Consider the following 16,039-nt stretch of genomic DNA (forward strand, 5'->3'; position numbering starts at 1 on the left):
TGGACCAGTTCCAACAACTTAGCCTTGAAAGTTTCATTCTTAGGTATATGTAAGTGTCTTTTGTAAAATAGTAAGCCCTCTCAGTTGGAATAGTGGGCGGGTAAGGTGCTGGATAAAAGTGTCTGTATGTGGTTGTTAGTAGCATAGGCACTTTTCAATTCATTAACCTAATCCACTAAAGGAAACAAAATGAGGCAAAGAGTTGCTTCTTCATAATCTGCCTTCCTCGAGAGTGCATCAGCCACTTTGTTTTGCTTGCCCCTCTTGTATTCTACGACAAATTCATGCCCCAATAATTTGGTCACACATTTTTATTGCATGGGTGTACCTACCTTTTGGTCTAGTAAATACTTTAGGCTCTCTTGGTCAATTTTGATAATGAAGGACCAACCTAGTAAATATGAGTGCTACTTGTGGATTGTTGAGACTAATGAGAATAATTCATTTTCATAAGTTGAGAGTTGTAGTGCTCTCCCCTTCAACTTTTGACTAAAAAAATGTGATGGGTCTACCCCCTTGCATAAGCATTACACCCACTGCCTCCCCGGAGGCATCAAACTCTATGGTGAACAACAGTGAGAAGTCTGGTAAGGTCAGGACTAGAGGCTATGTTATAGCCTCTTATAACTTCTCAATGACCATTTTTGCCTCTGGTGTCCAAACAAAGCTGTTTGTCTTCAACATCTAAGTGAGGGGAGCTGTTATGCCTCCATACCCTCTAATAAACCTTCTGTAATAGCCAGTTAAGCCCAAGAACCCTCTCAGCCCCTTAAGTGACTTGGGAAGAGGCAATTTTAACATGGCTTGCAACTTCTCAAGATATGCCCGAACCTCTTGGGCTGAAATCAAGTGTTCTAATAGGTGATTTCAGTGCAGCTAAATTGACATTTAGAGAGCTTGGCAAAAAACTGCTGTTGTCTCAGTGTTTACTGGGTAGTCCTTAGGTGCTCTACATACTCCGTTTCACTTTTATTGTAGATTAAAATATCATAAAAAAAACTAAGATGAACTTCCTGAGAAAGGGTTTAAATAGGGGTGCTACCCGCATGGTGTGGGGCGGGGGCACCCCCTCCCCGCCGCCCGCCCAGCACCATGCGGGGGGTGCAGTATTAACCCCACCCCCTCTACCGGGGCGGGGTGCGAGGTAGGGTTAATACCGCACCCTTTCCTACCCCCTGCTCAATCAGGATTCACTGGATCTATAATTTTTTTTAGACCCAAATTATAATATAATATAATTATAAATTTTATTCGAAAAAATATAAACTCATTAGAATTGTATTTTAAATTGCCTTGGCCTCCTAAACCAACCTTTATATAGAAGGCCAAGACAATACAATAGTCATTCTTAAACAATGTGAGACTTGCTGTAACACGGATCTGGTGGCATCAAGATCGAAGATCCAACTTAGAAAAAATGTTAGAACCATGTAATTCATCCATAAGTTCCTCTACTACAAGAATGATAAATTTATCTTTAATTGTAACCTGATTAAGGGCCTGGTAGTCCACGCATAAGCGCCACGTTCCATCTACTTTTTTGATCAGCAGTACAGGGAATGAGTAAGGACTCTAACTTTGTTGAATGACCCCTAAGTTGAACAGCTCCTTAACGATCTTTTCGATCTCATCTTTTTGGAAGTAAGGGTAGCAATAGGGCCTCTCTGAAACAAGTTTAGTTTGGGGTAGTAAGTTTATAGCATGGTCATGGGACCTTGGAGGGGGTAGCCCCTGAGGTTCAGCAAAAACATCAACATAAACTTGCAGCAAATCGTGTATTGGTCCCATTGTTTTCCCTTGGTCCACAGGCCTTGGTTCCTCCATTAATTGAAGCACCACACCCCTAGTCTCCAGCTTGGGGTCCTTATGAGTAGACCCTTCCTCGATTAATTGAGAAGCTGCCAACCCCTTTATCTGCACGTGCTAATCGTGGTAAGTGAAATGCATGGTGAGTTGCTTGAAGTTTCAAAGTATGGACCCCAAAATTCTTAACTATTGTATGTCCAACACCATGTCGCAACTAGCCAACACTAGAACATGCAGTTGTCTGTAAAGGTCACCCCTGAATGCGGAATTTGGTAGATATGCATTCCCCTTTAGTAAGAAGTTGTTCCCCGCTAGCCACCCTAATTCTGACCCTGTTTGCTTGGTTAAAAGGTAGTTGTCCCCTTCTTACAATAGCTAGGTCTAAAAAATTGTGTGTACTCCCTCTGTTGATGAGAATGATGATCTATTGGGAACCCATTTTCCCTTTAACTCTCATTGTATGCGGATTGAGGGAGCTTGTGATGGCATGAAGTGAAATTCCTGGGTTAGCATCCACATATATGAAGTTTAAGGCCTCAAGAACTGCTTCTTGGGTCTGTACCTCCCCATTTTCTACCTCCACATCATCTTCTAGCACCTCCACCAAAATGTATAGCTTAGGTTTTTGCCATTTGTGGCCCGGGTTACATTTAGAGTCGCAATAATAGCTCAACTCTCACTCTTTCCTATTTTAGGTGAGGCTTAGCCATTTTTAAGTTTGCTCAGTTGCAGGGGCCAAAGGGGTTTTAAAAATCCCTGGTTCATTAGATGGTAGCATTGTATGATATCTTCTATGAGTCCCAATCCAGGAACATCCTCATTTCCTCCATATCTTGAAACCAAGCAAGGGCCTTCCCTTCTATGTGGAATGATGCTAATCTCAATTGGTGTTGTAGTAGTTTATTATGGAAGGTAAAGAAGTGATTTACCTTGTAGATCCAGCTATTGGGATCCTCCCCGTGGAAGGAAGGAAACTCCTCTCTCACTGATTTGGTCATCTCCTCTCCATACTGCTCCCGACGATTCTCTGAGTACATTTTAACGCTAGATGATGATTCTTCTTGCCACTGATTTTGGTTTTTCGTTTGCAGCTCCAAGGTTAAGGCAGCCAGTTGGTTCCCCACTTGTCTTTACAAGACAGACATCTCATATATGAGGTTTCTAAACTGAGACTCGATGCCTTTCTTTAAGCCCAACATTTCAGTTTCCAAGCATTTGAATTGTGAGTCAATGGCCTTTTTCAAGGCATTCAATCTTTCTTGCAATTGATTGCGGCGTGTCCCTTCAGCCATATTGTTGAAACCAAGGAACGATTACTCTAGACACCACTTGTAACACTACGGATACTAGTATTGGAATAAAGGTAATTTTCTCACTTAGAAGGTGAGAACCTCCAAAATGTGCGAAGGGAAGAAGAAGGTGATAGAAGAGAAAAAGTAATTGTCTATTACTTTTTGCATAAAAAAACCATAATGCTTTCTGTCTTGGCTATATTTTCACCACAGTAGTGACATTTAACCGACCCCTGACCGGTGTGGTCCCAACCAATACAAACTTTGACAACTAATGGGATACAACCGAAAATAGAAATAAACTGGAGATTAGAATAGTAAAATTAACATCTGCTCATAAAAAGACAATACGATAAAGCTAAACATGCTAATTACATTCCAGGTCATGTGTCATCTTCAGATTCTCCTTAGCTGTGCAATCCAACGGTTGTGAACTGGACTAAACTTAAAACTATCCCTCTTCGACTCGTTGACCACCATTTCAGAATCCTTCATCCCTTATTTCGTCTTCTCTCATACCCCTATGTCCTCCATTTCTCAATCTTCATCTCCCTTCTAAATCAATATGTGACAATTCTCCACCTCCGTCTTCCCAATATTTTTTCAATTTACACTCTAAATCATCAAATTTTGATCATACCACATCTTATTTTAGTCAATCCTAATGGTCAAATATTGATTGATAGTATAAATTGTCAAAACTTGATGGTTTAATATGTAAAATGAAAATTTTCATAATTTATGATGCAAATTGAAAAAAACATTGGTAATTTAGGGATGTAAACTATTAATTTTTCAAAAGGTTCAGAATTAGTAATCTTTGGCCCAAGAAAACACACCGATATATCAGTCAATAAAAGGCAACCGAATACTCAAAATATTTATTCACTGCATTGAAATTCTCCTCCACCCAATCAAATAAACCCCACCTCTCCTAGTAGTAGTATCGGTATTAAAAGGTTAGTATCGGTATTAAAAGGTTTCTAATTAATTATCCACCACCAAGGCTAACACTACCTTAACTTGAAGGCAGCTCAATTGGGTTTCTTCCATAGAAAATTTTTTTCCTGGCTAAAAATTTTTTTCCCTGATTTTGTTCCATGGAGAATAAGTGCTTCAGTGTTATTACACTTTCATTAATCACTTCCGCCTGCAGCCCTTGCTTGTTTGCGAGCTTCGTCCCACATTACCGCTTTGACGTATATTTCATAGTAGCCTGAAACAAACACATGTCAAACACAAGAAATTAAAATTTTGAAAGTTGAAACGAGTAAAACAAGACTATACTTCCTCATGGTTTGATTAATGTATGCAAATATATTTTATACTATTTATCTAAAAACAAACCACATTGATTCACAATCACAAATAAAGTAGCAGTCCCTCGTATATTGAGCAATGTCTATATATCTCCTATGAATTGATCGACATATTCCATAAGTAGAGAATGATACAATTGAATTTAAAATTGAAGCATACAAATAATTAGTGGTGATAGAAGACATCCTAGAACCAGCAGATTACAAGGTCATGCGTAATGACCATGATAAAAACATTTGAGCAGCTGAGGGATGATTTTTTGTCCAATGATGAGGTCTAGATTGTGCTTGCTTAGAACACAATGGTCACAACCCATTTCCCAAAAAGAAAAGGTCAAAATGTTTGTGCCATAATAATAGACAACTTTCCATAACCATTTCATCACTTCTAAAAAAATAACCAATTTATCATTTAATTAACAACTAGAGGCTGCATATGTTGTGTGGATGTGTGCAAGAAAAAAAACACACAAACATTCAAAAAAATCCCAAGCTTTAGCAACAACTTGGATAGGCTTCCCAACCCGCAATGCTATATATCACCCATCTTGCAGGGGATTACAATTCTCGAGCTTAAAAGTGGTCGGGAAGAAGCTCTACCAATCTAACCATAAATGAAATTCAGGTAGACTAGCATTTCCCTACGAGATGCAATTCCCTGGAAGATGCTTGAGGTGGTCACTGGCTTGGCTTGGTTTGGTCGTTGGTTGTTCAAAGATGTGCTTGCATAGAGAAATACTCACTGAACCAACCAACCACCACTTGGTTCTGTGCATTTCGCTAATGCTGACAATTGTCAGTTGGTGATTGGTTCGCTTGTTAGTGGACGCAAGAACCACTCACACCACCACCACCAAACTATGCAATGGGAGATCAATCAAGTTGAGGCTGTTAGTTTTTCAACACCCTATTTCTAACTTGCGACCTGATTGATATTGAAAATATATTTCCATTAACGATCACCACCACTCCACACTAGGCAACCAAATTAATTCAAGTTATGGTGTAGATTTTATGCACCTTGTTTGATAGCCAACTCGACCCTTATCGATAATCTATTTTGGTTTCCAATCACCATCTGGCCAACAACAAGAACCAAGATGAATATCAATCAGAAATTAAAGTCTGTTATTTCGCCTACCACAATAAGATGCTTGAGGTTTCTTTTTCCATTTTTTTATTAGAATAATAACATATCACAAGTTAATGGGCCCAAACCACAAATCAATTGGCCAACTTAATGTAAAAAAGCTTAAGGTCAGGGCATAAATAAATTCTCTCATAATGATGTAAGAGAAATGTTTTGGCCACATAAGAATTTTATAAAAGTAAATTTACAAACTGACGTGGCTTGATGTGGTACGTCAGATTGTAAAATTACTTTTATTGTACTCTAGATCTAAAGTATCACATGAAGCCATGTCAATTTGTGAATTTACTTTTATGAAATCTCTGTGGTTGTAGCACTTTTCAAGATGTAATAAGGGCTACGGTCAGGCCACAAAATAAAATTCATCAATCAAACAAAGGATGTCAAAGTAGTAAGCCCTTTTCCGCAATAAGTCTTTTAGATTGTAAGTAGGTGTTTTCATTTGTATACATCACGTGTATTTGAGTTATGCCTATTTACTTGGATTAAAATTTCTCTTATTAATTATAAAAAAAAACTCAACAATAATTTCTATCAAGCTATGACCCACAATTCCACAATTTGCAACCCTTGCTCTTTGTTATCCCATAAGACATGACCCAAAATATGTCAAGCTATCCCACCCAAAACGATAAGGTTTCGCTTAGTGTAGATGTGAAAAAGAATGGTGATTAAAATTTGTAGCGACCATAACTAACTACTCATGGACAAAGTGTTGAAACTAAGGGCTTGTTTGGGAACACAAACCATCTGATCTTATTTTAAAAAATTTCATAATTTCATTCTCAAACATCACTCCAACACAAATACTTTTCAATTTTTAATTTTTCAATTTTTTTCACCTAATCATTACCTAATCATTACAACATTCCGAAACTTAAAAAAAAAAATACAATTTTTTAAAATTTCAAAACAAAAATTATATTCTAACAATATTTTAACTTTATAATATTTTTATTCAATATTTTTTCTCTCATTTCACAAATCCCAATAAATATATTAACTCAAACTATTTTACTACTATTAACATATTTCTCATCTCATTCTCTAAACATCTCCTAATTTTGGCTCCCAATACGTGGAAACAAACACAAAATAAATCAAATTGATTCAGAGTGCTTAATCAGCAGTTTTAACCCTTAAGCTAGCATACTAAAGAAGTTCATCAACTGGACAATTCCAAACATTTTTTTGATGACATGGAACCTCACCAAGTCACAACCCTTCCAACTCACCCTTAGGGAATAAACTCCAAATACACTACCCACCCTCCAAAACCATGTATCAGGTAATCTAATGGAGCTCCTAGTGCAAATTTAAGCCCAAGATGTTTGAGTCTACATCTCATAACACGCTCGTGCTGGAAGGTTAAAAATAATATAATTGTAATTTTGAGTAAAAAATTTAATGAGTCTAAACGAGTCACTATCAGGTTAAGTGGATTGACCCGTTTGTGAATCATATCTTAAAGAATCAATTTGTTTTGACCTGAACCCGTTAATATTAAACCCAAACCTGCTAATTTTGTATCGTGTTCGTATTGAGTTAACGAATCGTGTTACATATTGTTACCTCTATGTGTAATCTCATACATCACCTACTCTTATCCTTATCATATGGGCTATCACAATTAAGATTGTTATAATTATAGTGCAATTCTTTGTAATGCTCAATTCTATGTTTTGTGTTATACAATGTGGTCTATATATAAGAGGTAAATAGCTTATACAAGAGTCTCGCTTAAGAATTGTAAATAATAGTCTCACATTATTTAAGTGAGACTCTTGTATTGCCTTTGGTTTCTTATATATAGGCTACATTATATAGCACAACACATAGAATTAAGTAATGCAATTTGCAAAGGAAGCATGGTGGGCCATAACCCAATGCTCTGATATAATGTTAGAATTGTAATATAATTATTTAGAAAACTCTACTTGAAAGCGAATTCGCGTACCCATGCACACCGAAGATGACATGGAATGCAGCCGTTTAATGAAACGGTGCGTGTTGAAGAGGCGTACCCTTCTCCTTCTTCCATTTCTACCAGATTTTCATCATCTGATCTAACAGTGGAAGCAACGATGTGAGCCCACCATTTCATATTATTTTTCATGTCAATGTCATCGTTCAAGTAGGAATTTTCCAATTCATCAATGGGTTCTATGACTTTTTCCTACCCAAAACCTCCTAAGCTTCAGAAAGATAAGGCCTTGAAGTTGCAGATTCATCAACAACATCTTCTTCCTCATCTTTCTTTCCAAATTTTTGAAACCCAGGAGCGACTGAAGCCAAGCTTGAATTCCTATATTCTTTTGAGCAAACAAAACCTAGATCCATAAACCCTTTTAGCTCTTGAATTTGATGATCTGTGTTTGCTTCAAAGTCTGATGAATTGTATACGTTTGGGAGTTGTTTCTTGAAGATTCTGAGGCCGAACCAGTAAAAATTAAAGAGCTCTATGACCTCCTTTGGGTTGATCGATGGTGGCTATGAAGGAAAAAATATAAGGATTTTTGTAGTTTGTGTACAATAAGAGCCCTTGTAAATGCATATATACTGGGAAAACTCTACTTGAAAGCAAATTCACCAAACACGGAGGGGAGGCACAGGGGAGACGGAAATGGTGAAACTACAGAGCCTCTTCTTCTTTTAAAAAAAAAACCTAAAGCTGATTGCCAGCTTTGTCCACAGGATCGATGAACTAAAGTGCCTGTACTTAGACGGACTGTAATTATTTATATAGTAATGTGTTGTGCTATACAAGAGTTTCACATCAGCAATGTGGGATTACTATTCACACACTGACAAATATAATTAATAATTTTGACGTTCATGGACGGTTGCACGATTATCTTATACAGTAATTTGGAGGACGAAACCAAGTGAGCCATAAAATCCAAGGAAAAAAATTTAGTTAACAATACCATTATTAATCAAATAATTTCATCCAAAACTATATTCTTGGCAAGCAACCTAGAAAATATTAAGCATCCTGGCATTACTGCTTTCTTGTTTGAGCAGCAACCAATGCCAGAAACTTTATTAATTCTGTAACAAAGATCTACATATTTACAACTTGAACTAAACAGAAAGATATTTCTCTAATCTTCCAGCATCTGCCGAAGATACTTGGAACTATCTTTGTATATACATCTTTTTTTTTTATAAGTGTCTTTGTATATACATCTAATGAGACTTACAAATGTCTCTCTACAACTGCATGCAAAAATTTAATCGGCAGCACTCACCAACACTATTTTCCAAACTTACAAATATAATCAAACCATTTTGTTGTCACTTCTTTTCATAATCCATTACTGTATTTCGGAGTTTCCCGAATCCTGTTTCTTTTTAAAGCCACAGTCCTCCTTATTGAGAACCATTTTAGCACACTGAAAAGCTTTGTCCATCTCCTCTGAGCTTTACCAACAGCAGCAACAGGTGTAGAACGTGCCAACAGGAAGTTGTCGACAGCATTCTGAAGATCCGATTGTGATACTAAATTCGGAGGGTTGAGATCAGTATCAAAAAATTGTAGATGATCCTCATCACAGAAAGCTTGAGACATAGGCGCTGTGTCGCAAATCAGGGAGTTGGTGACTTGGCCTGGGAAACTCAAAGCCTGGTCATATCTTAGACCCATGCCATCAATACTGGGCAAGGCATAATCATCCAAACCACTTGTGCTCCCAACGGAATAGATGGATGAAATGATATCAGGAGAAGAAGCGCTTTGTTGTGTATAATCAAAGCCACCAATCTTGTGAGAAGCCAAAAACTTGCTCCCATTAGAACTCTCTGTCCTCGGTGAGTTCACGGCATAAAGAACATTGGTTAACTGTGATGAGCCACCCACAAGAGAGGCTTCATCATCAAAAGTGATGACTTCCCCCCGGTGTTCAAATGCAGAAATCACCAAGTTGTGGGCCTCAGCCTGAGGGAAAAAAGTTGATTATAAGAAGTCAGACATAAAGGGAGACAACAATGAAAATAAACCAGATCTGAGGTAATAAGAAGAGTGCCTTCTCAGTTTCTGAAAGCTTATCAACAGGAACATATTGGCCTTCTGAAAATAGTCCCATCACTTTTCCCACAACATTAAAAACCACACCAGTTTTTTCTTGAGAATTTGGAGGGTACACGTGCATCCTCTTATCAAGTATACACGTCCGAGCATGCTCCACGGTGACTTCCCACATCTTAGCTGACATACCTGTGCCAAGTATCTACACATGTCCAAAACAATTGCCATAATTACTATATTCAAAGAGAGGAGACTTTAATCCATTTTTTCTGAAGCTTTTGAAAATTCTCGTGAAAAGCAGTCAGTGCTGTTCAGTTTGTCTGCAGAAGCTCAATGTCTGAACATTGGTTCATAGGTTTCACCAAGAACACCGATTCAAAGTCTTGATTCCAAGAGACAGAACCTAACCCTAGCTGCAGACTTTACTCTAGAAATAAACGCACACATGTTGGTGTCTGAACCATCCAAGAAGGATTCACCAGACCAATCACAATTGAGACATTTCTAAGTCATGCACCATGCCAATGTAAAAATAACTGAAGATGCAACTCTAGCCATGTCTATTCATGTTCAACATTGACACACATCATGATCTGACTAAAACACAGAAGCTAAAATCAAAATCCCTTTATCCCACTAGTGCACCAACAAAATTTTCCCTTGGAAAGCACCCAAGTGTATCCATTATCCTCAATAAAACAATAGGGCTTTTAAAACCAGTAAACTCTTTGTTGTTTTCAGATTTTTAACATGTATAGACAAGTGAATCAATACAACAGTACACCATCCTTCACAGGACATTTAGACACTGGTAATAGTACCTTAAACAAAAATTATGGACATTAAGTAGTAGATAGAGGTAAGTGTGGTTAAAGTAGTAGATAAAGTAGTACTTACAAAAAAAAAGTAGTAGATATTGTTCGGAAGGAAAATTAATAGAGGTAAGTGTACTTATAATTACGTTTCGGAGCCTTGAAGGATCTATGAAGAGTAGGATCAAAAAATCCTTCACAGTGTTGATGTTTTCCCGACTCAAACGCTTATGGAAAGCTCCATCTTTGCCAATCTTCTCTAATCTCCATACTTCATCGTACAGAGAAGGAGGGTGATGTTTCTTGTACACTGCAACCAGAATCAGAAGTTACAATGGAGTTTCATTTGATCTCAGTTACTTTAGAAACCTAAGATGCTCACTATTTTTGTCAACTAAGTTTAGGTGTATACTTTATAAGCTATAGAAGAAAGTCATGGAAGACACGATAATAACTTGTTCAAATCACAAGATCAAATTAATAGAATAACTTAACTTTCCAATTAGACTCTATACATAATGATGTGAATTCAATATTTTTGGGTAGCTATTTGATACGTTGCATGAATCGATAGCACTAACGAGCAGAGAGCACAAAAGGATGGGAAAGTAATATAATAGAAAATAGTCAAACAAAGAACTTGAACATTCAAAATAAAATTTCATCATGATGAAAATATATTTTCTTTTTGATAAGTAATAAGAGAGTTTTCAGCCATAACAAAGACTAACATTATACATCTTGAAGTTGGATTTTTTATAAATCAAAGCAAAAGAATATTGAAAACAAGTACTCACATTCTCCACGGTGATCCCTGACAATAAAGGATTCTGTCTTTGCTTCTCTTACTCTTGTTCCATTGATGTTATCAACAACTCTTGCACCTAGCCTGAACCTACGGCTTCTTGTCCAGCTTGAATTATCTGTAAAAGATATCTCACTCACTAAACCAGTGCCCTCTTTAAGATTTACAAACGCATCTCCTGTAAGTAGGGGTTTTTTTCCTTCCCTTTCTCTCACAATGTTGTTCTTAAACTCTTCAGCAGTCCAATTCTCATTCTCATCACCATCAAAGTCACCCTCAAGAACTACAATTTCCACCTTAGCAGAGGATTCTGACCCAGATTTTACAGTTTGCCCAGTAAGAATATCAACTAAAGCCACTTGTATGTTAGAATAATCATCTCCTTCGATTCGAGCTCCAGTAAATACTGGAAGAGAGAGGTTGTTAACGAACTTTAGCTGTAGGCTTCTTGACTCAGAGACATGAACATCATTCCCACAATTCCTGAACAGTATGGTAGAAATGCATCATCTATTGAATCTTATTGCTTAGGGAAGTTAACAATATAACGTTTGAAAAAAAATCTTAATCACCAGAGTATCATTTCTTACTGTTTCATGCTGTTCAAATGCTTTCTTAGGGCCAATTCAACTTCCTCTCTGACCTGTTAACGCATAACATCATTGAGTATTGACCAACTATACAACCACCAATTGAAACTATTACCAATATAAATTTAGAACAGAAACAATTGCAAGATAAGGGAGCTAACAACTCATAGAATTGACAACTTAGGGCTCGTTTGGACACTCAGAATATCTCAGAATATCTATGAATAGTAATGAAGTGGTTTGTGAATAGTAGTGAAATAGTTTAAGTTAGGGCTTGTTTGGAAATAGATCTGATCCCAAATTCTCATCTCATCTCACTTATCCCATCTCTTTCACAAACATAGTTTAAATACAAAATTTTCACTCAAACTATCTCACTACTATTCACAAGCTATCTTACTATTATTCACAAAATTCTCATCTCATCTCACTCCCCAAATGAGCCCTTAAGATGTTTTATTGGATTTTGGAAAAGGAAAGAGAAAATTTTGAATAAAAATATTATAAAGTTAAAAAATTGTTTGAATATAATTTTTTAATATTCTTTTTGTTTTGAAATTTTAGAAAGTTGTATTATTTTTTCTGTTTTGTTTGGGAGTTTGGAAAAGTTGTAATGATTAGGTAATGATTAAATGAAAATTTTGAAGATTTGAAATTAAAAAGTGTTTCGTGTTTGAGTGATGTTTGTGAAGGAAATATAGAACACTTGTGAACTAGCCCTTAGTGCTTCAATTCACAGAATGATTTCCAGTCACCTCCATACCCCATAACTTAGAAAGAAGACAATATTTGCAACTGATTTTAGAAACAACGGCACACATAAAGAACATGAACAAGACTTGGCAATAGTTGGTCATAATTTCTTCGGTAGATCAAACAATTATTTAGAACCATGTGATTCTTTATGGCCACAACAGTGCTCTTGTGCTACAGAAATCCTCAAACTCACAAAGGAATCATATTAAATTGAGCTCTGAGATCTTTTTAAATGTGCAGTGTATGTGTGGAAGGTTGCAAGTAAAACTAAATTCGTAATAATTGCAAGAAAGGTGCGAGTGAAAAATTAAACAACTCAAACGACATGAATTTACAAACTACAGAAAATTAAGAAATAGACTAGAGAAAAACAGTACCATCACATCTCTATATTATCACTATTTTAACCAATAATATAGCAAACAGAAAACCAATTGCCAAGGCACAAAGAGCTGCAGCAGTCAGCACAGTATGGTTCTGACATGTTTAAAATCCTTATGTATCAAGTTAGGAACCTTGGGGATTTATGAGGTAATGATATGATCATAAGCTTCGCCATTCTTGAAGGAAAGGAAATTTCTGTAAAATTATGTTAGATGAAGTTCACTGTGTCTAACATAGAATCCAGATGTATGTTAGAATCCCAAAAACTGAATTCATAAGCTCTATAGCTTCTACAAAATTAATGTATCCTCCATATATGGTATTTATTGCATTATACCATGAAACTCGATCTCATAAAAGTGGCAACCATGACTGAGAATATGGACCAATTAAAATGTTTGCTTAGTAATAAGAGCAAAGTCATCAGACAATGGAAGATACCGGTGGGCAGCCTATAGTGAGTGCCATCATAGAGTGGGCTGACATGCATGTTAGCTGCAACTTGCAAAGCCATGGTAGTAACTTACATCAACGATGCTTAGAAGGGTCTATACAGATGACATCTATCAATATTAAATTAATGCGGGGTTTATCAAATTCATTTAAAAAACCCACCAATTATATATTCAGAATTATACTTCCAATTGAATTAGCATGGACAGAGAAAAGAAGTATTCTAACACAAATTTTAAGTTCAATATAAATAGCCCAGCAAATTACTAAAGTTGCTTTTTTTTATATAGACTCCCTCTCTTGAGAAAATCTCGATGACGGATAATTTGAAGAAGTGTGGTTTCATTGTTATGGATTGGTGTTTCATGTGTAAGAAGCATGGAGAATCTGTGGATCATTTACTTTTGCATTGTGAGGCGGCAAGGGTTTTGTGGGATGGGATTTTTTGTAGAATCGGGCTGGCTTGGATGATGCCTTTGAGTGTGATTGATCTTCTTGCGTGTTGGAACGGGCTACACGGTTGCTCTCAAGTGGATGCAGTTTGGAAGATGGTTTCTTTGTCTCATGTGGTGTGTTTGGACGGAAATGAATGAGCGGTATTTCAATGATAAGGATTGTACTTTGGAGGAACTTCGGAATTTGTTTGTGCACTCTTTATTGCTTTGGTTTTCTACTTTATTGATTAACGGAGCTTCTGCTCATGATTTTTTGTTGTTGTTTTCTGCTTCTTAAAATGTATTTAGGAGTTTTCTTTTGTATGTACATGGGCATCGCCTATTTCCTTCTATTTAATAAAAATGTATTTCTTACTTATAAAGAAGAAATGTATCTAAAAAAGATAACTTACGACTTTACGAATCAAAGGCTCTAGAATCGGCTCCAGCAAATGATGGACTGATTGCCTCCTCATAACCTCCAAAACCACACTGAATATCATTAACAAAATCATTAGCAATCAAATTTATGGGAAACAGGGTCACACGTTTCGTCCAGTGTTATTATAAGTCAGTCTGGTCCAGTGTATCATCAAATTCACAGAAGTTGCTAGAAAATTTGCTAACATCAAAAGTAACCCACTTCATACTCAGTACATTTATCATCAATAGCTCTCTCCTATCTTATTTACTGCTCGTCAAAATTTTAAAACTTAATACCTACCTATAAATGGCGATCCTAAAATAATGTATCCAATACATTGAGCCGAAAGCACTGACATCTAAAGGGAAAAGCAATTTTCACTAAGCATACTCAACATAGCCATTCTTCAATCGGAGACCATTTTTCTACTATCTTCCCCCAGAATTTATAGCGCTCATAACCTTTTCTAGAAAACAAAAGAAACAACATTAGTAGTCCAAACCCACACCCGTACAGTACTGGAACTCCGACCTTACCCTCCACCGTTTGTTTTAAAGGAAAGAAGGTTTAATTTTGTCGAAGGACCATTGGCATCACTTCTCCAAGATAACAAAGCGAGCAGCAATCAAATTCCGAATGGACGATACGCATTTAAGCAAACTTTCCACAAGAGAAGAAAACACAGTTCAGTTATTACCACCAGTTCGGTTCACACCATATATCACAGTAATGAATGACACTGGTCAACAATTTTCATTAAAAAAGCACAACCCACTTCCTTTCGCATATAATAGTCCACTGATTTCTACTAACCATAGCATAGCAACAATAGAGAGAAAAGAAATCGAGAGCTAGTATCAAATAAGTCCCTCTTACTTCTTCAAGGTAGGAATCCTCCTACGCTTATCCTCGGAAGAACTCCCCTCTGGCCGGACCTTCACGTCCTCTTGCTGCCTCTTCTGCGACATCATGAAAGCCCAGCAACACCCACAACACTGTTCGGTGGGTGTTGCAGCAAACCATGGACATCAACAACAAAAAAACAACAATATCCAAAGAGAAAACATGCGGCGCAGCAATAATAAGCAGACTAGACAGCTATATATACACACACACACACACACACACACAACCATCCTAATAAATGACAATTAAGAAGTAAACTCCAAAATCATTCAAGTACTTGTGTGTCATCTTTCTACCCAGAATCCATTGTCTAAATTTGGTTGCGTCTGGGATGCTTCTCGGCCCTGAGGCTCTCCCATAATCCCATTCATCTTCTTTTGGCCCTTTGGGTCCAAACCAAAACGCCTCAAATGGCTATTTGGCATGGCAGAGTGGAAGCGTTGAGGATCGAGCATGAGAGATAGATTAGGGAGGACTATGGAGTTTGTGGGGCCCAATTCAAAGCGCGTTACGGACTTGGTTGAGAGTTGGGGGGTCCCCACCCACAGAAAGACGCGGGTTTCGGTGAGTATATATCTATCTTTTTGGCGCGTTACGTGACCAAACCACTCATCTATATGACTATAGGTTGGATTTAGATATTAAATTGAATTGAGTTGAAATAATAAAATATTATTTTTTAATATTATTATTATTTTATAATTTAAAAAATTAAATTATTTATTATATTTTATATTAAAATTTAAATAAATTATAATAATCAGTTGAGATAAATTTGAGATCCGAACTCACCAAGCTTCGTTTGGAAATTAAATTTATCTCAATTCATCTTAACTTATCATTATAATTTTTTTAAATTCTAACACAAAATATAATAAATA

General features: G+C 36.7%; 1 protein-coding gene across 3 annotated transcripts; it reads right to left on the reverse strand.

Annotated features, from left to right (window-relative positions):
- Nucleotides 1-8,546: 8,546 nt before the first annotated feature.
- Nucleotides 8,547-15,612, reverse strand: LOC108999170 (calmodulin-binding protein 60 A-like). Of its 3 annotated transcripts, none has more exons than XM_018975975.2 (8): nt 15,436-15,612; nt 15,129-15,247; nt 14,242-14,320; nt 11,802-11,854; nt 11,204-11,694; nt 10,556-10,716; nt 9,593-9,796; nt 8,547-9,504 (listed from the first exon to the last, which is right to left on the reverse strand). In XM_018975975.2, exons 2-8 carry the CDS (start codon nt 15,221-15,223, stop codon nt 8,875-8,877), a joined length of 1,713 nt encoding a protein of 570 aa, XP_018831520.1. In that variant the 5' UTR covers nt 15,224-15,247; nt 15,436-15,612; the 3' UTR covers nt 8,547-8,874. The 3 variants fall into 3 exon arrangements, with proteins under 3 accessions (XP_018831520.1, XP_018831519.2, XP_035542766.1); XM_018975974.2 differs by having other exon boundaries at nt 15,455-15,611; XM_035686873.1 differs by lacking the exons at nt 14,242-14,320; nt 15,436-15,612 and having other exon boundaries at nt 15,129-15,234.
- Between the last annotated feature and the right edge of the window lie 427 nt (nt 15,613-16,039).

Source organism: Juglans regia, chromosome 2, assembly GCF_001411555.2.
Source record: "Juglans regia cultivar Chandler chromosome 2, Walnut 2.0, whole genome shotgun sequence".
Taxonomy (NCBI): Eukaryota; Viridiplantae; Streptophyta; class Magnoliopsida; order Fagales; family Juglandaceae; genus Juglans; species Juglans regia.